This window comes from Schistocerca serialis, chromosome 5 (genome assembly GCF_023864345.2).
Source record: "Schistocerca serialis cubense isolate TAMUIC-IGC-003099 chromosome 5, iqSchSeri2.2, whole genome shotgun sequence".
NCBI classification, from domain to species: Eukaryota; Metazoa; Arthropoda; class Insecta; order Orthoptera; family Acrididae; genus Schistocerca; species Schistocerca serialis.
In genome coordinates this window covers 188,011,126-188,033,287 of record NC_064642.1, presented here as the reverse complement: position 1 = coordinate 188,033,287, position 22,162 = coordinate 188,011,126, and the positions used below count along the sequence as shown (strand labels likewise).

The 22,162-nt window shown below is 40.4% G+C and overlaps 1 protein-coding gene across 3 annotated transcripts in view; it reads left to right on the top strand.

The window, feature by feature from the left end:
* The window catches only part of LOC126480911 (centromere-associated protein E-like), a 588,622-nt gene that overhangs the window by 205,439 nt on the left and 361,021 nt on the right, over positions 1–22,162 (top strand). For all 3 annotated transcript variants that reach the window (XM_050104316.1, XM_050104317.1, XM_050104318.1), the window contains exon 10: positions 17,404–17,505. In XM_050104316.1, coding sequence (XP_049960273.1) covers positions 17,404–17,505 — 102 coding nt within the window. The remainder of the gene's footprint in view (positions 1–17,403; positions 17,506–22,162) is intronic.

The following is a 22,162-nucleotide window of genomic DNA, read 5'->3' as shown; positions in this document are numbered from 1 at the left end:
GGTGTTGCTGTAGTGGGTGGCATCTGATTGCAAGTCTCTGGCTGCCATCTGCATCTGAATGAAGCCCCTCTTCGTATCAGTAAGCTGTGTCACTTGTTGTGTCTGTAACTGAAGAGGAAGTATTTATGTCAAGGGCACTTGTAATTGTGGTGACGCTAAGTATAAGGCAGGGGTGCATGGAGCTTTGGGTGGTGGGGTAAACTAGGCAAAGCACCAAATACTAAAGCTGCATCAATATGTGGCAGCATAAACAAGTAAATTGAACAAAAATGGCAAACTTGGGTCTGAAACAGAACTATCCACAAAAGCAAGTGGTAAAAGCAGAAACAAAAATGTCCAGAAAGTGATAAAAAATAGACGACAATGGAAATAAATAATGTGGCATTTTCGGTTCGACAAGGTTTGTTGCCAGATGTTATGATGGAAGTTGGTATCTGTTATGTTCTGAGAAGTCATGTGTTACATCATTGTTGCTAATGGTAAATGGGTGGAAGGTGGCCAAATGATCTGTAGGAATCTGGACAGGCAAACAAAAGATTAGTTGACACAAGTGCACTTCGAATAAATGTATTGTATTCAAGTGGTGTGAAATAATTGCTCCACTGTTGACAACATGTGGCATACGTGGCTAGCTTTAATCGTAGGCCCAGCACGATCATGTGTCTGAGTACTATCAGCAACTCAGCGTAATGTTTGGAACCAACTAGCAACACAGAAGTCCGTTAATCTTGACTCGATGACTGGTGCCCAGGTGCCCGCTGCTTATAACACCATCCTGGTGGTCTTCATTGTTCGTCAGCCTCGAGGTTTTTCCTTGGTGGTGATGTTCAAAGTGCCACTTGCGGGCTTTCAAATAAAAATGAAATGATATAGTGTGATGAATGAAACGAGGTGGCCCTCAACTACATACCCTCCGACTCAGAGTGGCAATATTAGAAGTTTTGGCTGGTTTCATTGTCTAGGGGCTGGGATTCGCAGTTGCTGCATTACAGGCCAAATACTGCTGAGTCTACAGTACACGATAAGAATAGACACATTAAGCGAATGGTCGAAGGTTTCTATCACTCAACAATTGCAAATTGTGAATGTAACATATAAATTTATAAATGAAAGATTGCAATTAAGTAAAATCTGCAGGTACTATCTTAACGACTTTAAATGGTGAGTACGATAGTAGAAGTAATTTTGAGAATGCGATATATTTCTGCAAAACACTTATTGGTGTTGATGGTCTAGCAATTAAATAAAATATAAGTTGAATAACAGGGAAACAGTAGATTCCTACTGCACGTAATTAGCTATGAACAATAACATAGCTCGCAAGATATTCACTTCTAAACGCACACTATGTCTCCACTGTAGAAGCCACGGAAATCTCTCAAGTTCACAAGTCCGCATTCCGAAGTATTTATATCTCTCGCAACCACACGCAAACTGTCCACACTTCAAGTCCTTCGCACGACTCCTCGTCCGTCGCACCGTCCAGCACCTCCTGGAGTGTGTGCCGCATCCCTGCGCCACACTCTCCACCACTACCACGTGTCGTCTCCCGAAACGATGCTCCTCCCCAACCTCCATACGTCTATCTTAGTAATGAGCGCTGTGATTGGCTAGAGCGCTCCCTCCATGTCTTCAAGCCAATGTACACTCACAAACACATATGAAATACAGGATTTACTTTTAAATAATTTGAAATTAACTAAATATTCCTATGGATGGACCACAAACACACCATATACACACATTATTAAACACATAAACAAATTAAATAAACATATATCAAAGAAATAGCAACAAAAGGTAGGCCAGTAGCCTTATGTCTCGGTGCTTTCTAAAACACAGTAAATATTTAAGCAATTTCTTCATGAATAGTAGTGAATGTTGGATATAAACAAAGACATAGACGAATAAATATATTTATAAGTATGCTGCTGCTGTTTTTTTGTGTCACTGTGGAGTACTTACGGCCTGACACGATCAATAGTAATCGGCCACTTTGACCTCCAATAACTCATGTATTATTCAAGTTACGTGCCTGTAATTTATACCAATTTAGTTTTACACTAATAGCTTTCCAAAGACACATTGATCGACAGAATGGGATGAAGCATTTAGATTTTGGAAATTTGTAGCTGGGTGTTAACTTGTATAATTTATCTTCAGATACTAAACTTTAAACTAATAAAGATATTGAAAATCTGATTACACCATCAGAATCGTCGTGCAAATAATGGTAATGCACATGTTTCTTTTTGAGATATCATGATTCATCTGGCTACTATTAATTTCTATACAAACTGTGAAATGTCTGCCATTAACGTTTCACAAAGTCCACCATCTTTGGAACTCCTGGCTTGTCACCTTCATCAACACAGCGTCACCATGGAATTCCCTGCCACGTGGCTGGACTGGCCATTGTGCGGCATCACGCAGTTACTAAGCTATGGTTCGGCACCATGTGGTTGCTGCCAGGCCGCGACCTGCCGAGAGGCCCCAGCTCGACCACGCCAACTCCGAACTTAGAATATTTTCAGGGCGCCACAACTCGCCCGTTACCTCACACACTCGTGGTGCCTGCAGGAATCTTTGAGGTGCCACAGTGTAACGTAACAGTTGCGACACTCCATCTTGTTTTCATTACCAATGCAATAGCAGTGCACCGTGCGGTCAGCAAGTGGAATCACATAGTATGATATTAGACCACTACATATACTATTGTTTATATTGATTTGTAGCATAGTTTTTATAGTAGGGAGCGTATTTAGTGCCAGAAAAATCTTCTTTAGTTTTCTAAAGATTCTTGAGATATGGGATGGTACATTAGATGACAATTTGCATGATTCTCTTCTGATGTACAGATATTTACCAAAGAATTTTGTTTATCTTTAATAATAAAAAATTGCTAGTAAACACCAGAAGATCTGACTTTTTGCAGAAAGATGTATATCTACCCAACAACACAAAATTTTGTTTGCTACACCTCGAGCCAATCAGTGAATGTGGGACATAACAAACCTGTATGGAATGGAATACTTACAATATTTAATGTACCAAATAAGCCACCACACCTGTTGCTGAAGGGAGAACTATATAGACATCATAACAAAAAGTCAAAAGCAATAAAACTGTTTCCCAACTAGTTTCACTATTGTCACTACATCTGAGCCACAGACACCAAGAATCTTCAAGAAATTCAATTTTGAAACAAAAGTAATTACGTTTAAAAAAAATATTTGAGTAACAGAAAGTCAAGAGAAGTACAAGAATGGGTGAATCATTAGACCTGACAATTTTTTTTTTTTATGTGTCAAATGGAAGTGACTTATCATAAAGAGCTGACAGGAACAGAAATAAGTGCTTCTCATGCATGAAATATGCATGTATATCCTCTTGCTGTCAGTGAAGTATGCTGCAATTGTACACATATTCGAAAGTATTTCTTCATGAATAAGTTGTAGATGTTGTCATTGAATCAGTGAAACTCAGCTGTTTTTACATTTATCTTACAATAATTCATGCCCCTTGGTAATTTACTAATGCATGGAATGGAAGAATATAATAATTATTTCATTAATTAAGTAGAAAAAATAATTAAAAACATACATTATCCATACGACACATGTGTCTGCTTTCTCACTGCGTGGAGCGCTAGTGTCGCTCCAGCTGTGAAATGGAAACAACTTCACACCAGGGAGTATTGCGACCTTATTTATTAGAATGTGGAGGAGCCGCCTCTGGCAGTATCGATAACCTACAATACAACAAATACCAATGCACAGGTTGTGGACTCATTTTATTCTGAGCCAATTAGATTTGTTGGAGCATAAGTGTATGATTTGTTGGAACATAAGTGTGGGGTCCTGCTCACTCTACTCTTACAGGGTGCCTAAGGATGCTGCCTTCTCGAATAGCTATACAACAATTCAAGCAAATCACATTAATAGTTTTTATTACAATAAAGAAGATTGACAATACTTAACTTTGGATGTACAAGTTGTTGCAAGCGGTGGGCAACAAGCAGTGTCCTTCACTATATACAATGTCCATGTAAGCAAATCACACTCGCTCCTAAGTCCCTGCTATTGTTAATATCACTACATTTCTAGGCCTCTCTGCTAGTGTTCGTCATCTGCTCTGCGGTCGGGCTGGGGCAGGGGTGGCGCTTATATTCTCTTCGGATAGAGGCTGCTCCTGTCATGGTGTGGTCCTTGTCAGCGGGCTACTGGCTGATGTCATCCCACAGCCTCCTCTGCTCTTGCGCTCTTCATTTTCGTTCTGGCCCTTGTCGTATGTGTATGATTTGTTGGAACATAAGTGTGGGGTCCTGCTCACTCTACTCTTACAGGGTGCCTAAGGATGCTGCCTTCTCGAATAGCTATACAACAATTCAAGCAAATCACATTAATAGTTTTTATTGCAATAAAGAAGATTGACAATACTTAACTTTGGATGTACAAGTTGTTGCAAGCGGTGGGCAACAAGCAGTGTCCTTCACTATATACAATGTCCATGTAAGCAAATCACACTCGCTCCTAAGTCCCTGCTATTGTTAATATCACTACATTTCTAGGCCTCTCTGCTAGTGTTCGTCATCTGCTCTGCGGTCGGGCTGGGCCAGGGGTGGCGCTTATATTCTCTTCGGATAGAGGCTGCTCCTGTCATGGTGTGGTCCTTGTCAGCGGGCTACTGGCTGATGTCATCCCACAGCCTCCTCTGCTCTTGCGCTCTTCATTTTCATTCTGGCCCTTGTCGTTATACCGGAACATCCCCCCCCCCCTCCGCGCCTCCCCCCTCCCAAAGCAATGGTCCGTCGTTGTGTAGGCATTGCGACCACAGTGGGGGAGGCAGGAGTGTGGGGAGAGGCAGGAGTGCGGGCGCATCATGGGACTGGAAGCTGTGGCTGCAGGGGATGTCAAGCTTCCGGTCATACTCTGCCATCCGGCCTTCGCTCTGTGGAAACATCTCATGGAAAATGATCAGAAGGGTACACTTCCACCTCCTGAAGAAGGCAGCGACTGCTGCAGTGTGAGCGGGTCCAGCTCCATCGGTAAGACAAGAGGAGGTGAAGGCTCCATCTTCAGGGGGTCATCCCAGAGTGCCATAATGACACCCTCTGGCGGCTGCTGTGGCCACTCTGTTCTCTGGATATGTGAATCTGTGGGAAGAGACACCGAAAGATCATTGTGCATATGACAGAGGCAAAGCTGACTTTGATGTCGGCACTGCAAGCGTTCTAGGCCTTAAATAAGATACATGTAAGTGCCAAGTCAACAGGCGATAAGATACGTGTGAGTGCCAAGTCGAAAGACAATCTCGCCTTGCGCCCACCGTCTGGTGCTGCTAAAAACCCTGTAAAAGACAATATCATGCAGCGCGAAGTGATACTTGCGGCCTTCCTTTGGCGCCGGATGCTGAGGACAGTGGAGCAGTGTGTGATGGCGGTGGCCGTGAAGCAATTCCGCAGGCGATGGTCCATTTTGTGGGTGTGAATGATAGGAGGCGAGAAACAATTGGAATGCTTGATCCCTGGTGTGTGTGGAGCGAAGTTTGGCCACCTGCTGCTTGAAGATTCTGGCAAAATGTTCCGTTTTGCTGTTTGAATGTGGATGGAATGAAGCACTAGTTAGATGCTGTATGCCATTGCCTTCACAGAATGTTTCAAATTCATTTGACATGAACTGAGGGCCGTTGTCTGACACTATGACTTCAGGCAAACCTTCGAGGCAAAGAATAGAGGACAACACCTGAATTGTGCTGTGTGACATCTTGAGTTCATTAGCACAGCAAAAGGAAATTTACTATATGAGTCCACAGTCAACCAGCGAGTGTTCCAAAAAGGTCACGCAAAGTCCATGTGAACAAGTTGCCATGGCGATTGCAACTTAGGCCAAGGAGAGAATGTTTGTGGTGGAGTGGACTGATTTTCCGCACATCGTGACACTGTAATGTCACCTGTTCTATTTGGGCATCCATACCCTGCCAAGTAAAGTGTCGACGTACTAACTGTTTCGTACGACAATCCCCCAGTGTCCTTGGTGAAGTAATTGCAACACTTCTTTTTGTAAAGCTTTAGGGATCAACACACGTGACTGTCCAGTGATATTTTGAACAAGAATCACACCTTTCTGTACAGCGAAGCTCTGCCGATGGCCAAGGTATCGGCGCACTACAGAGTTCTTTATGCGATGCAAGGAACGAGGCCAAGATGTGTGAATGTATGTTAGCAAAATGTTCAAATCTCAATCAGCATCCATGGCCTGTCCAATTTTCCTATAGTTCAGTGGAAATGATTGAAGCAATTCAGAATCATGAACACTGATGTGACAACAAGATACAGCAGAGACGTCAAAGTCTGTATCAGGGCCAATCGGAAAATGCGTGAGAGTGTCCGCATTTCCATGTTGACCAGTCGGACGATACACAATCTCGTGCTGGTATTGAGACAACAACAAAGCCCATCTTTGCAGTTTTTGGGCAGTTTGTACAGGAACAGGTTTCGTCGGATGAAACAAGGACTGCAGAGACTTGTGATCCATTACCAAGTAGAATATTCTGCCATACAAATAGTGGTGACATTTTGTGACGCCATACAAAATACCCAAAGCCTCTTTTCCAGAATGTAAATAGTTACACTGAGCTTTGGACAACACTTTTGATACAAAAGCAATAGGCCTGTCCTTCTCACCAGTTCTGTGTGAAAGCACTGCACTGATTCCATAAGAGGAAGCGTCAACTTGCAATACAACTGGTTTGTCGGGATCAAAGTGAACTTATCATCGATCACTGAGTAGTGCATCTTTAGTTTTTGAAAAACTACTTGGCACTCATCTGTCCAAACAAAGGGGACATTCTTGCGACACAGTGGAGCTGTGATTTGTGCAGCATTTGGTCTGAACCAAATGTAACAGTTCATGGTATGGCTGACAAATGTGAGTGAAGAGGATCTACACCTTGACTGTTTATGACATGACCAAGATACTGCAATTCAGGTTTAAAAAAATCACACTTGTGCAGTCTACACTCTAGTCCTGCATCAGATAACACACAAAACAAAGCAGCTAAATTTGCAATATGTTCTTCAGGTGTACGACCTGCTACAACAGTATCGTCCAAATAGTTTGAACAGTTTGGCAGTTGTGCAGTCAGCTGTTCCAAATACGCCTACCGTTGGAAAATGGTGGGTGCGGAAGCACTGCCTGCCAAAAGGCAACCACAAATTTTTAAACAATCCGAAATGAGTATTTATTACACACACTTTTTGAGATTCCTCACCGAGCAGTATTTGAAGATATGCGTCACGCAAATAAATTTTTGAAAAGTAGTGTCCAGCTCCTAATCTGTCCATGAGATCCTCTGGGCATGGCAACAGATAAGTATCAATCACAGTTTGTGGGTTGACTGTAAACTTAAAGTCAACACAGAGGCAAATGCAACCTGAAGGTTTTGGAAGCAAAACCAGTGGACTTGCCCATTGAATAGCTGATATGGGCACAATAACTCTGCTATCTTGCATTTCTTTAAGTTCATCAGTGACTGTCCCTTAATGCAAGGGGAGCAGTTCTGGTCCGGCAAAATTTCAGCTGAGCATTGTCTTTCAGAGTAATATGTGCAACAAAATTGTCAGCTTTGCCTAAACTTTCATAAAAGAGATCTGGGAATTCTTTTAGCTAGCTAGCTACACTGTCTTTTGCATTGAATGCAGACACTGACAACACATTATCCTGAATGTTAAAGCCAAACAAATCAAAAGAATCAAGACCAAATATTTTCTCACAATCGCGTGATTGTAGCACTGTAAAAGTCACTGTTTGCCTATGTGAGCGATACATGGCAGGCAGTGTACATTTTCCAAGAACTGGAATGTCTTGTCCATTATAAGCCATCAGTTGCATGCTAGTTTTAGACAGGTGTGGGGAGACTAACAGTTCATATGTGTGATGATTTAGCAATGTGATAGAGGCACCTGTGTCCGACTGAAATTTCCCACGAAGAAGTAAATGAACAAAAAGTTCGTTTGACTGGCAGATCACTGAAGAAACTGCTCGCGTGCCAGTTTTTGAAATGCCTGTTGCAGTCTTGGAATATATTGCATTAATGACATGGGCCTGATGAAGAGAATTTTGTGAGTGGGCTGAATGATTACGTTTGTTCCATTGCAAACATACGGATTGTACATGTCCTTTCCTTCCACAAGTGCAACACTGAGCTTATCGGGAGGAGCAGTCTTGGCGTTTGTGCCATGAATAACACCGAGGGCAAGATTTAATTCTGTTCACCTGTGTAGCCGCCTTTTTAGTGAACTGCTTATGCGGCGTGGGGAAGTGTTGTTTACTTGCCTTGGCTAGTGCAAGTTGCTGCTGCTGAGTGGGCCAATTGCAACTAAGGGACGCAACCTGACAAATAGCTGGCTGCTCAGATTTAATGGCTGAGAGGACACCTGGATCATACTGATCTAGTTTTTGCACTACCTGGTGAAATGATGGATCGGACTATTTCAAAATCTGTTCCCTGAGTGTGGTATTAGGTACATTGTACACGGTCGCATCATGCAACATAACATCTGAATATAAAGCACTGCAAGCACATGTGAATTTGAATTTTCTTGTCATCCTGCAAATCTATTACCCACTCGCGATAAGTTTGTTCTGACCATTTTTTGCAATTAAAGAACTGAGAACTGATACCTAGCTGCTACCACATTCAATTGTTGGTCATAATAGTTAGTTAGCGCCAATACCACCTGTTGATAACTAAGTTCACCCTTAGTTGTGTTAGGAAGAAGTTGTTTATTAGGCAGAACACTGCACTTCCTACCATTGGTAATAAATATGGGAGTTTCACAGTACCTGGTACATTGTGAGCAATGATGTGAGCTTCAGATTGGGGCAACCACTCGAGCCATTCCTCTTCTTGATCATGAAACTGTCAAAAAGGTGGTATAGCAGCTGTAGTAGGTGCTGCTTGTTCCGTCAGGCGCACAGTGTTGGCCAGTAGCTGCTGCACTGTATTGAGTAACATAGAAATTTGCTGCATCTAGCTTTGTGGCATCTAACTCTTGCTACAGCTGTGGCGTCTGAGGATTGGGGCAGATATGTTGGAAGAGACAAATGCAACAAACAGACAAAGCAAGCTAGCAAAATAAGGGCAAAAGCAAAGAAAATTTCAGCAACGCACACCCGAAAACACTGATTAGCTACAAACGACAAGAAACTGTTAAAGCAAATAAATGCCCCTACAAAGAAAAGACAAGAGAGAATTAAGGCACCAGTAAACACAAAATTCCGTGGCCATCAGGTGCGGGGTTTGTTGTATAACTCGTAGCCAATGTGGCATCCTGCCCACTCTTCTCTTACAGGGTGCCTAAGGATGCTGCCTTCTCGAATAGCTATACAACAGTTCAAGCAAATCACATTAATAGTTTTTATTACAATAAAGAAGATTGACAATACTTAACTTTGGATGTACAACAAGTTGTTGCAAGCGGTGGGCAACAAGCAGTGTCCTTCACTATATACAATGTCCTTGTAAGCAATTCACACTCGCTCATAAGTCACTGCTATCGTTAATGTCACTAAATTTCTAGGCCTCTCTGCTAGTGTTTGTCATCAACTCTGCTGCCAAGGCTGGCAGGAGTGGCACTTATATTCTCTTCAGACAGAGGCCGCTCCTGTCATGGTGTGGTCCTTGTCAGCGGGCTATTGACTGATGTCATCTCACTGCCTTCTCTGCTCTTGCGCTCTTCATCTTCATTCCGGCCCTTGTCGTTATGCCGGAACAATAAGTGTATGTGTTCACCGAAGTGCAAATAGTGTGTCCATATCATATGAAGTAGTGAAGGCAGCAGAGGATCAAGTAGGTAAAAAGACGAGGGCTAGTAGAAATCCTTGGGTAACAGAAGAAATATTGAATTTAATTGATGAAAGGAGAAAATATAAAAATGCAGTAAGTGAAACAGGCAAAAAGGAATACAAACGTCTCAAAAATGAGATCGACAGGAAGTGCAAAATGGCTAAGCAGGGATGGCTAGAGGACAAATGTAAGGATGTAGAGGCCTATCTCACTAGGGGTAAGATAGATACCGCCTACAGGAAAATTAAAGAGACCTTTGGAGATAAGAGAACGACTTGTATGAATATCAAGAGCTCAGATGGAAACCCAGTTCTAAGCAAAGAAGGGAAAGCAGAAAGGTGGAAGGAGTATATAGAGGGTCTATACAAGGGCGATGTACTTGAGGACAATATTATGGAAATTGAAGAGGATGTAGATGAAGATGAAATGGGAGATACGATACTGCGTGAAGAGTTTGACAGAGCACTGAAAGACCTGAGTCGAAACAAGGCCCCGGGAGTAGACAATATTCCATTGGAACTACTGACGGCCGTGGGAGAGCCAGTCCTGACAAAACTCTACCATCTGGTGAGCAAGATGTATGAAACAGACGAAATACCCTCAGACTTCAAGAAGAATATAATAATTCCAATCCCAAAGAAAGCAGGTGTTGACAGATGTGAAAATTACCGAACTATCAGCTTAATAAGTCACAGCTGCAAAATACTAACACGAATTCTTTACAGACGAATGGAAAAACTAGTAGAAGCCAACCTCGGGGAAGATCAGTTTGGATTCCGTAGAAACACTGGAACACGTGAGGCAATACTGACCTTACGACTTATCTTAGAAGAAAGATTAAGGAAAGGCAAACCTACGTTTCTAGCATTTGTAGACTCAGAGAAAGCTTTTGACAATGTTGACTGGAATACTCTCTTTCAAATTCTAAAGGTGGCAGGGGTAAAATACAGGGAGCGAAAGGCTATTTACAATTTGTACAGAAACCAGATGGCAGTTATAAGAGTCGAGGGACATGAAAGGGAAGCAGTGGTTGGGAAGGGAGTAAGACAGGGTTGTAGCCTCTCCCCGATGTTGTTCAATCTGTATATTGAGCAAGCAGTAAAGGAAACAAAAGAAAAATTCGGAGTAGGTATTAAAATTCATGGAGAAGAAATAAAAACTTTGAGGTTTGCCGATGACATTGTAATTCTGTCAGAGACAGCAAAGGACTTGGAAGAGCAGTTGAATGGAATGGACAGTGTCTTGAAAGGAGGATATAAGATGAACATCAACAAAAGCAAAACAAGGATAATGGAATGTAGTCTAATTAAGTCGGGTGATGCTGAGGGAATTAGATTAGGAAATGAGGCACTTAAAGTAGTAAAGGAGTTTTGCTATTTGGGGAGCAAAATAACTGATGATGGTCGAAGTAGAGAGGATATAAAATGTAGACTGGCAATGGCAAGGAAAGCGTTTCTGAAGAAGAGAAATTTGTTAACATCCAGTATTGATTTAAGTGTCAGGAAGTCATTTCTGAAAGTATTCGTATGGAGTGTAGCCATGTATGCAAGTGAAACATGGACGATAAATAGTTTAGACAAGAAGAGAATAGAAGCTTTCGAAATGTGGTGCTACAGAAGAATGCTGAAGATTAGATGGGTACATCATGTAACTAATGAGGAAGTATTGAATAGGATTGGGGAGAAGAGAAGTTTGTGGCACAACTTGACCAGAAGAAGGGATCGGTTGGTAGGGCATGTTCTGAGGCATCAAGGGATCACCAATTTAGTATTGGAGGGCAGCGTGGAGGGTAAAAATCGTAGAGGGAGACCACGAGATGAATACACTAAGAAGATTCAGAAGGATGTAGGTTGCAGTAGGTACTGGGAGATGAAAAAGCTTGCACAGGATAGAGTAGCATGGAGAGCTGCATCAAACCAGTCTCAGGACTTGAAGACCACAACAACAACAACAACAATCAGCACCTTGTTATGAGTAGTATATCTTGGCAAGACCTACTCGTTGCATAGCCCTTGTCTCTGTTGAATATGTTAGAGGAATCTTTATTTAAATGGGTTCTTTAATTACGAAGTCCCAGTAATCTGACATAAAAAGTAAAACAATCAGCAACTTGAAACTTGTATCTATTCTCTCATTTTACCAAGGATTTTTCACAAGTTTCATTTATATCATGTCAGGATATTTTTTGATTTACTTATTTATTTAGTGAAGTGCAGGGCTCTTATAATGGGTTTCCACAAAGATACATGTTTCAGAGTAACAAAATGTTAACTATACAGTAAAATTTTTTACATAAAGATAGGGAACTTTCAAATGTTTAGTGTTCGAACATTAAAAGAACCTTTGGCACTAATACAAGAAAATAACATATACATTTCGCACACCCATTATAACATAAACGACAGTGGCTATGGAATATAGAAATGACCAAGCATACAGTGGCTATAGTAATGTGTCAAAATACAAAGAATCCACACTAATACATACATAGATTTGGATACAAATCTTTTTGGCCTTTTAATTTATGATAGCATGTTGTGTTATAGGTGTTGGACAAGTCACATATATTATTTTTATGCACAAATGAAAATATTGTATAATGTAGACTACTGGTTCATGGTGTGGGTTCCTGTAGTCATGTTCTAGTTCATGAACCACGGCAACGTATGAGTGGCCAAGTAAGTGGTCCCGACAGTCGGGATACCAGTCACTTTGGAATAAGGCTGGGCATCTCGGACATATTCTGAGTCGTGGTCACCTTTGTGCTCATACGGCAAAGACTACCAAATCCACCGGTTAGTCCCGCAACCGTTAGGGGTAAAACCCAGTGGGACTCAGGGCAAGTAAGGCTAGCAACCTGCTTCCCTTGTACTTTAAATGTGATGCTGGCAACAATCAGAGCAAAATGCCTCGGACCTTTTGAGGTGATGGAGTCCCACCTCTAACTGACAAACCAGGGACTCCTAAGATACGACTTGGCAAACAAATGGTAATGAGATGTGTGCTATTAATATCAATGGGGGCTACTCTGGGAAGAAGGTAGAGCTGGCAGAGGCTGCAAGTAAGATGGGGCTGGACGTCTTAGCTGTCAGTGACATTCGGGTAAGGGGTGAGAAAGAAGAGGAAATGGGAGAATACAAGGTCTACCTGTCAGGAGTCAAAGCAGGAATAGCACAATGGGGTGTAGGGCTTTACATCAGGAAAGAAATGGAACCCAGCATAGTTGCAATAAGGTATGTAAACGAACGACTGATGTGGATAGATTTGACAGTGTTTAGCAAGAAAATTAGGATTGTGTTAGTATATTTGCATTGTGAAGGGACAGATCAAGATAAGATGGATAGTTTTTATGAGGCACTCAGTGATGTAGTTGTTAGAGTAAAGGACAAGGACAGTGTTCTGCTCATGGGTGATTTTAACGTCAGGATTGGAAATCGAACAGAAGGGTATGAAAAGGTTATGGGTAAATTTGGAGAGGATATGGAGGCCAACAGGAACGGGAAACAACGCTTGGATTTCTGTGCCAGTATGGGCTTAGTAATCACAAACTCCTTTTTTAAACATAAGAACATTCACCGGTATACTTGGGAAGGCAGGGGAACCAGATCTGTCATCGACTATATAATAATAGATCAGGAATTCAGGAAGGCTGTGAGGGACACACGTGTATTCAGGGGATTCTTTGATGACACTGATCGTTATTTAATCTGCAGTGAAATTGGGATTGTGAGGCCGATAGTGCAGGAGGTCAGGTCCATATGTAGGAGGATAAGAGTGGACAAACTTCAGGATAAGGAAATCAGGCACAAGTACATAACAGCGATCTCAGAAAGGTACCAGTTAGTTGAATTTAGTCAATTACAGTCGTTGGAAAAGGAATGGACAAGGTACAGGGACACAGTACTAGAAGTGGCTAAAGAATGTCTTGGAACAGTAGTGTGTAAAAGTAGGACGAAGCAATCAGCTTGGTGGAATGACACAGTCAAGGCAGCCTGTAAGAGGAAAAAGAAGGCGTATCAAAATTGGCTACATACTAGAACTCAGGTAGACAGAGAAAGTTATGTTGAAGAAAGAAACAAAGCCAAACAGATAATTGCAGCATCCAAGAAGAAATCTTGGGAAGACTTGAGAAACAGGTTGGGGACTATGGGTCAAGCTGCTGCTAAACCATTCTGGAGTGTAATTAGCAGTCTTCGAAAGGGAGGTAAGAAGGAAATGACAAGTATTTTGGACAGGTCAGGAAAACTGCTGGTGAATTCTGTGGATGCCTTGGGCAGATGGAGGGAATATTTTGAAGAGTTGCTCAATGTAGGTGAAATACGATCAATAACATTTCAGATTTCGAGGTAGAATGGGATAGGAATGATAATGGAAATAGGATCACATTTGAGGAAGTGGAGAAAATGGTCAATAGATTGCAGTGCAATAAAGCAGCTGGGGTGGATGAAATTAAGTCGGAACTCATCAAATACAGTGTAATGTCAAGTCTTAAATGGCTACACAGGATAATTGAAATGGCCTGGGAGTCAGGACAGGTTCCATCAGACTGGACAAAAGCAGTAATCACACCAATCTTTAAACATGGAAACAGAAAAGATCATACCAACTACAGAGGTATCTCTTTAATCAGCGTTGTGGGTAAAATCTTCTCAGGTATTATTGAAAGGAAAGTGCGAGTATTAGTTGAGGACCAATTGGATGAAAATCAGTGTGGGTTTAGGCCTCTTAGACGTTGTCAGGACCAGATCTTTAGCTTACGGCAAATAATGGATAAGTGTTATGAGTGGAACAGGGAATTGTATCTATGCTTTATAGATCTAGAAAAGGCATATGACCGGGTTCCTAGGAGGAAGTTATTGTCTGTTCTATGAGATTATGGAATAGGAGGCAAACTTTTGCAAGCAATTAAAGGTCTTTACATGGATAGTCAGGCAGCAGTTAGAGTTGATGGTAAATTGAGTTCATGGTTCAGAGTAGTTTCAGGGGTAAGACAAGGCTGCAACCTGTCTCCACTGTTGTTCATATTATTTATGGATCATATGTTGAAAAGAATAGACTGGCTGGGTGAGATTAAGATATGTGAACACAAAATAAGCAGTCTTGCATATGCAGATGACTTAGTTGTGATGGCAGATTCGATTGAAAGTTTGCAAAGTAATATTTCAGAGCTAGATCAGAAATGTAAGGACTATGGTATGAAGATTAGCATCTCCAAAACGAAAGTAATGTCAGTGGGGAAAGAAATATAAACGGATTGAGTGCCAAATAGGAGGAACAAAGTTAGAACAGGTGGACGGTTTCAAGTACTTAGGGTGCATATTCTCACAGGATGGCAACATAGTGAAAGAACTGGAAGCGAGGTGTAGCAAAGCTAATGCAGTGAGCGCTCGGCTACGATCTACTCTCTTCTGCAAGAAGGAAGTCAGTACCAAGACTAAGTTATCTGTGCACCGTTCAATCTTTCGACCAACTTTGTTGTATGGGAGCGAAAGCTGGCTGGGTTCTGGTTACCTTATCAATAAGGTTGAGGTTACGGATATGAAAGTAGCTAGGATGATTGCAGGTACTAGTAGATGGGAACAATGGCAGGAGGGTGTCCACAATGAGGAAATCAAAGAAAAACTGGGAATGAACTGTATAGATGTAGCAGTCAGGGGGAACAGGCTTAGATGGTGGGGTCATGTTACACGCATGGGAGAAGCAAGGTTACCCAAGAGACTCATGGGTTCAGCAGTAGAGGGTAGGAGGAGTCGGGGCAGACCAAGGAGAAGGTACCTGGATTCGGTTAAGAATGATTTTGAAGTAATAGGTTTAACATCAGAGGAGGCACCAATGTTAGCACTGAATAGGGGATCATGGAGGAATTTTATAAGGGGGCTGTGCTCCAGACTGAATCCTGAAAGGCATAATCAGTCTTAAATAATGATGATGATGATGATGTAGACTACATGTATGAATCATGTGATGTACACTTAGCTAGTACATATATAAAGCAAGTAATTTGTGTATCCTTGCATTCACTCACTGTGTAAAAACAATGACATTGAAAAAACAACTGTAATGGTGGTTTAAATATCTTATTGCACTGAATAGTTTTACAGAAAGAGACAAAAAACTAGGCCATTATAGCATTGACAGTTTCGTATCGCTAATGATTCAGTATCAGTAGTTTCTGTCAAAGTGAGTTCACAACCTTTGCATTTGAGCTTGCACTGTGAGTATTTTTGTCAGTAGTCTTCTCTGTTGTTAGAGAAGTGACTGACTCCAGGAAGTTGTGACACTAATGGATTTAGGCAGTAGCTGCCATACAGTAATATGTTGCTGGACATTCCTTACTTGTTTTGAGGAATGATTTGGGACTATAGGTGGGACACATATAAAGAACTGTAATAATAATTTAATCAATTGCAGCGTATAGTACTTCTAATCACATGCAGCTGCCAGAAACCATCCATACACTTTAACTTCAGACCTTGCCAGACATTTACATGATTCTCAGACTGCTTATTACTTACAAATTGCGAGGAAGATAGTTGTTATCCTACTAATATTTCTTGAATGACATTGTGTTTGAAAGGACCAGAATTCACATCCATGTCTGGCCATCTGGTGAAGTTTTCTGTGATTTCTGTACTTCAAATCAGATAAATACCAGGTTGGGTCTGTGAACAAGACCATAGCTGTTGTCAGTGTGAGCTAACATTTCACATGTCCTTACTTTGAGAGCAATGAGATGTCAAATTTTTCCATGACAGACACTTTCCAGAGATTTAACTTCTTGTTTAATGAATCTGCAGAGTATTAGTATACAAATTATTTAAATGACACAATTTCTACAGTATGTGCTATTCCAGTTTCTGCGCTATGCCACTAAGCATAATCAGTTTTTATTATTGCATAATATGAATCAACTGTGGAAACTCTGCGTATGAATATCAACAATGTGGAAAAGACAGAGTGTTACTGACCATAAGGTAGACACATCATGTTGCTTATGTAAGTGTCTTTTAGCTGCAACATAATACAAATCAAGCTATATTTGATAGGACCAAGGTTAATTGTGCCCCACTTTATGAAAACTAGAAGAAGTAATACTCAAAACTACCTACATATCAGATGTAACTGTGTCACTAATCAGTTGTTCTTGTAAATTACATAGTGCCAAAATTAAAATAGCGCATAACAAATGTAGACAGTCGTAAGCAGTAGTGACATCTTTGAAACTCTGGAGAGTTTATATGTTAATACCTGTTCTTGTTCACAAAGGTGACCTAATGGATAAGGCTCAAGCTCTGCTTACTGTTATACGAAAACTGTTACCATTTACTGCAGGTTTACTTGATGCTAAATAGTCTCATACCTTCATCTCTTTACTGATTGTATTGTCTTAGTTTTGTCTGTAAGAAAACCATGAATTATTTGTCACTATTTTCATTCCTCTTTGAATTATTCCATTCTGAAAAGGCTTCATTAAATGCCCTCACACTCATAAGTCCTCCATTTATGTCCTATTTACTGGCTGAACTTGATATGATAACATGTCCTTCACCACAGGAAACAAACCCCGCCGAAGTTGACAGTTTGAAGAAAGAATTATCAGATACAAAAGAAGAATTAGAATCATTGAAACTAAATCAAAAGTCAAAGGATCAGATGGTAAGTCAGAATTTATATTGTGAATTTGTCCTTTGCATGAATTTATTGAATGATTTTGTGCATTTAAGACGTGTACAAATGAATACGAGAAAATTATTCATTTTTATACAAATTTATAATGTGTTATTGTCCGAATTTTTTGGAATTTAATGTCTACTGGCCAGTGGCTGCACTATTATTATTGTTACCTGATGAGACTGCACAATGATAAAGACACTGGACTCACATTTGGGAGGATGATGGTTCATATCTCAATGTGGCATTCCAGATTTGTAATTTTAATTGGTTTCCTTAAATAGGAGTGTGTCTGGATGGTTCCTTTTATAAGTACACGGCTATTTATTGCGCCCTCTTTCCCTAACCGAAGCTTGTATGCTGCGCACAATGAGCTCGTTGTGGGCAGGATGTGAAACCCTAGTCATCTTCTCTTCTGTTTATTGTTTGAAAGAGACAAACACAGTTTATTTTATGTGCCTCTTTCTGCATATTATCTGAAGGTAAGGCCTTATATACTAAATCCAATATGCTATTATAACACAGTGATAACACATAGATATGTGGAAGGAAAAAAAAAGGTCCAGTAGGTTCTTCTCTTCACATCGTTGTTGTCTTCATCTGTAGGAGAAGCAGTAACAAAACTTAGTAACTCCACACAACTGCAGGCAACTGGTTCCATAAACGTCTCCACTTGCAAGCTCACATGCAGTGTCAGTCTTGTGGAAAAGTCTTTCATTCTTGTCTGTGTCTCATAAACCAGAGTATGTTATAGCTTTTGCATCTTGCTGACACTAAACAACGAAGTAATGTGTCTTGGCTGAAATGTTAATTTCTTAGTTTTCTGCACAATGTGAAAGTGGGCCATAGGCCTCCATCCGCTCACTTGTTGGCCTGTCTAGTGTGGCAGTAGCAAACAGCAAAAGAAAAGCTGACATTTTTTTATTAAACATAAAAAACATTTAAACTTTCATGACTGGAACTGTCACAATTAATAAATTGTTCCGGGCTATTATGCCATGGTCGAAGGAATTTCACTTTAAAACACGAAGTTTCATTCCCATCTGCGGAGGACATTTTCTAGGGGGATCGTAGCTTTGTTGAATGTGTAAGGCAAATTTTACATAATCAATTTAACATAAGAAAAGTATGTACGAACGTTGTGCTGACATTCAACAAAGCTACGACCCCCCTTGAAAATGTCCTTCTCAGATGGGGAAGAAACGTCAGGTTTTAAAGTGAAATCCCTTCGACCACGGCATAATAGCCCAGAATATTTTATTAATTGTAATTTAAAAAAAAAAAATAAAAAAAAAAAACCATACACTCAGGAGGATTGTACAGACATACATGCCATCATTTGACTGCTGCACAGACTCCTGTGTGGAAGACATAGAATTGGCATCCCTGGTATTGAGAAGCAACTAAAAGTGTTGAAAACAAGTAAGTCGCCTGGTCTGGGTGAAATCCCAGTTTGGTTTTACAGAAAGTACTCTTTCGCTTTGGCCCCTTACTGAGCATGAATTTTTCGCGGATCTCTCACCCAGCGCAAAGTGCCAAGTGACTGGCAAATAGAGCAGGTGAGTCCTGTATGTAAGAATGGTAAAAGAAAGACACGCAAAATTATGGACCAATATTCTTAAAATCAGTTTACTGCAGAGTTATTTAGCATATTCTAAGTTTGAATATAATAAATTCCCTAGAGACAGAAAAGCTTCTGTCTACAAATCAGCATGGATTTATAAAGCATTGCTTGTGCAAAATATAGCTTGCTTGTTTTGTGACAGAGTATCCTGCAAACCATGAATGAATGACATAAGGCAAATTTCATATGCCTAGATTTCTGGAAAGTGTTTGACACAGTACTGCATGTTTGACACAGTACCGCGTGTTTGACACAGTACCGCATGTTTGACACAGTACTGCATTATAGACTGTTAATGATGGTTCAAGCATATGGAATAGGTTCCCAGGTATGTGAGTGACTCAAACACTTCTTAAGCAATAGAACCCAGTTTGCTGTCCTGGACAGAGAGTATTCAACAGTGATAAACGTTTTGTCAGTTGTGCCACAGGAGCAAACATATCATAAGGAGTGCCACAGGGAAGTGCAATAGGATCACCCCTGTTCTCTGTATATGAGGTCTGGCTATAAAATAACAGGACTGATGCTGCCACAGGGTAAGTACACATGTGTTAGATGAATGACCAATAGCTGTGAAGTGTGAAGCCTTTTTGGTCAGATGCGGCATCTCTGGTGTCTGCAGACAAATCACTGTGGCCATGGCCTTCATTTTTATAAGAGCTGTTAATTTTTTTGTCGGGAAAATGTGAAGTGTAGTAACCGAGCAATGAATTGCATGAAGTTTCACATGGAACTTTGAAAAATTGCTACTGAAACCTATCTTTTACTGAAAGAGTTTTATGGTGAAGACTGTTTATCACATTCACAAGTTTTTGAGTGTTCCAAGTGTTTCCAAGGTGGCTGAGAAGATTTTGAAAATGACTCACACCAGGGATGTCCTTTATCTTCAAAAACAGATGAAAATATTGAAGAAGTTTGTAATATGATTCAATCTTGACTGTTGATTGAGTATTCAATTGATTGCTGAAACTGTAGGAATTGACAAAGAATGTGTAAGGCAAATTTTACATAATCAATTTAACATAAGAAAATTGTGTGTGAACCTGGTGCTGAAAATTATCGTGGTTGAACAAAAAGTAGCGCATGAAAATAATTTTGCTGACACTTTGAATACCAGTGAAAATGATTCTAATTTTCAAAGAGTGATAAAATGTGACAAATCTTGGTCTTTCACTTATGATCCTGAAATTAATCGCTGTCCCATGAGTTGGATGGGCACAACTTCAATGAGAGCAATAAGTGCAGTTATGATTGTTTCTTTGTTTCTTTTACTTACGATATTCTTTCTTTCTTTTATTTCCAATACTCATGGAATTTTATATCATGTTCCTGAAGGTCAGAGTATTTATCAGTATTACCATCTTGAAGTTCTTGCCCACCTCTGTGAGAAAATAAGGGAAAAAATGACCTGAATTGTACAAGAAACAAGTCACAGTTTGTGCAACGAGACAACGCACCAGCTCATACACTTTGTCTGTTAAGAAGCTTCTAGCAAAGTACAACACCCAGAGTTAGACCACCCACTTTATTTGCCTAACATAGCACCATGTAACTTGTCTATGCATGTGTAATCAAGGAGGACTTCGAGCACTGTTTCCATCAATGGAAAATTCACATGGAGCTTTATAGGAATAGGGGAATGGAGGGTGACAATAACTAAGTATATATACTTTTGAAACAGAATGTTTTACAGCAATAGCCCATTATTTTATAGCCACAACTCGTTTTTAAGATCTGACAGAAAGGGAATTTGATATTAAACTTAACAAAATGGACATTGTCAACATTCATGAAATGTAGAAAACAAACCATTAACTTGCACTATGAACATTGAATGAAAAATGGCACGCCACAGTGTCTGGTGGTTCCAGTGTTTAAGGGTGGCAGTGTGGTACTGGTGTGCAAGTCTCACACTCCCCCTTGGCTATCGAACTTACTTGGAGTTGCTTCAACGATCTTCTTTTCAGGGTAGCCAGCTGCGATGTCTTGCAAAACTTCTTCTCCGATGATAAGATGCTACTTTGGAGGAATTTTTTTATACTTTTAAAATAACTCCATACACTTGAGAATACTTTGAAGTCAATCTCACTGTATTTTCATCACACATAACAGTTTTCATGCAGCTAAAACATTTTTCGTAAACTCGACATCTTCTGGTCCGTCAGAAACTATCGCATTCATTTTCCATAAATACAGTCTAGAAATCTCTCCAAGTTTAACAAGACAACTGTCCGGACCTTACAAAGGTAAGAGAATGAATGAATAAGTAGTTGTCTCATCTCTTCTCTCAACAACATTCAAATGTTCACACAATAAATTGTGACGTCGCACGGAGTACGGTGCGTTTATTCCTTCGACATGTAACTTCTTAGGTGGGCTCGGCGACTACCTGCCCGCGCCGATCATCCGTCTGATACATGTCTGTCCTGCACACACATAATTGTGGTGCAGTAGACACAGTTCTACTTTACCACACTAATCTCTAAAATAACGCATGTTTGAGATGGTGGAAGTACGAGGTTCTCTAGAATTTACCTTGAAATTCTCGAGGCACTACATATCCCTCCCCTTAGCTCGAACACACGATATTTTATACATGTTCGTGATGTACATCAAATTGTATTCATACAATATTACTTTATGTTTCCATCAGTTTATATAACATTTTTGTAGCCATTGGGTACTTCATATATAGCTCTCTTTCCTTTTCCATATTAATACCATTGTAATCATGGACCTTTTGATCAGTGTAAATTTTGTAAGGACAAGAATCTTTCTGTTCCCTTTCCAATAGCTAATTCCAAGTGTGTATTATCCAAGCATATGCTGTTGTTTGCTCTTACTTTGCATACTACTTTTTCTAAGTATTCATTTATTCGATACCTTTTACAGTCTGGAGGAATTCTGGGTAAATAAAGGTGTTCTGTCAACACATATAACTTCAAACAAACATAACAGTGTGAGTGGAAATGAGAATTCAAATTTACCAGAATAATTTCTACTAAATGTGCGACTTTT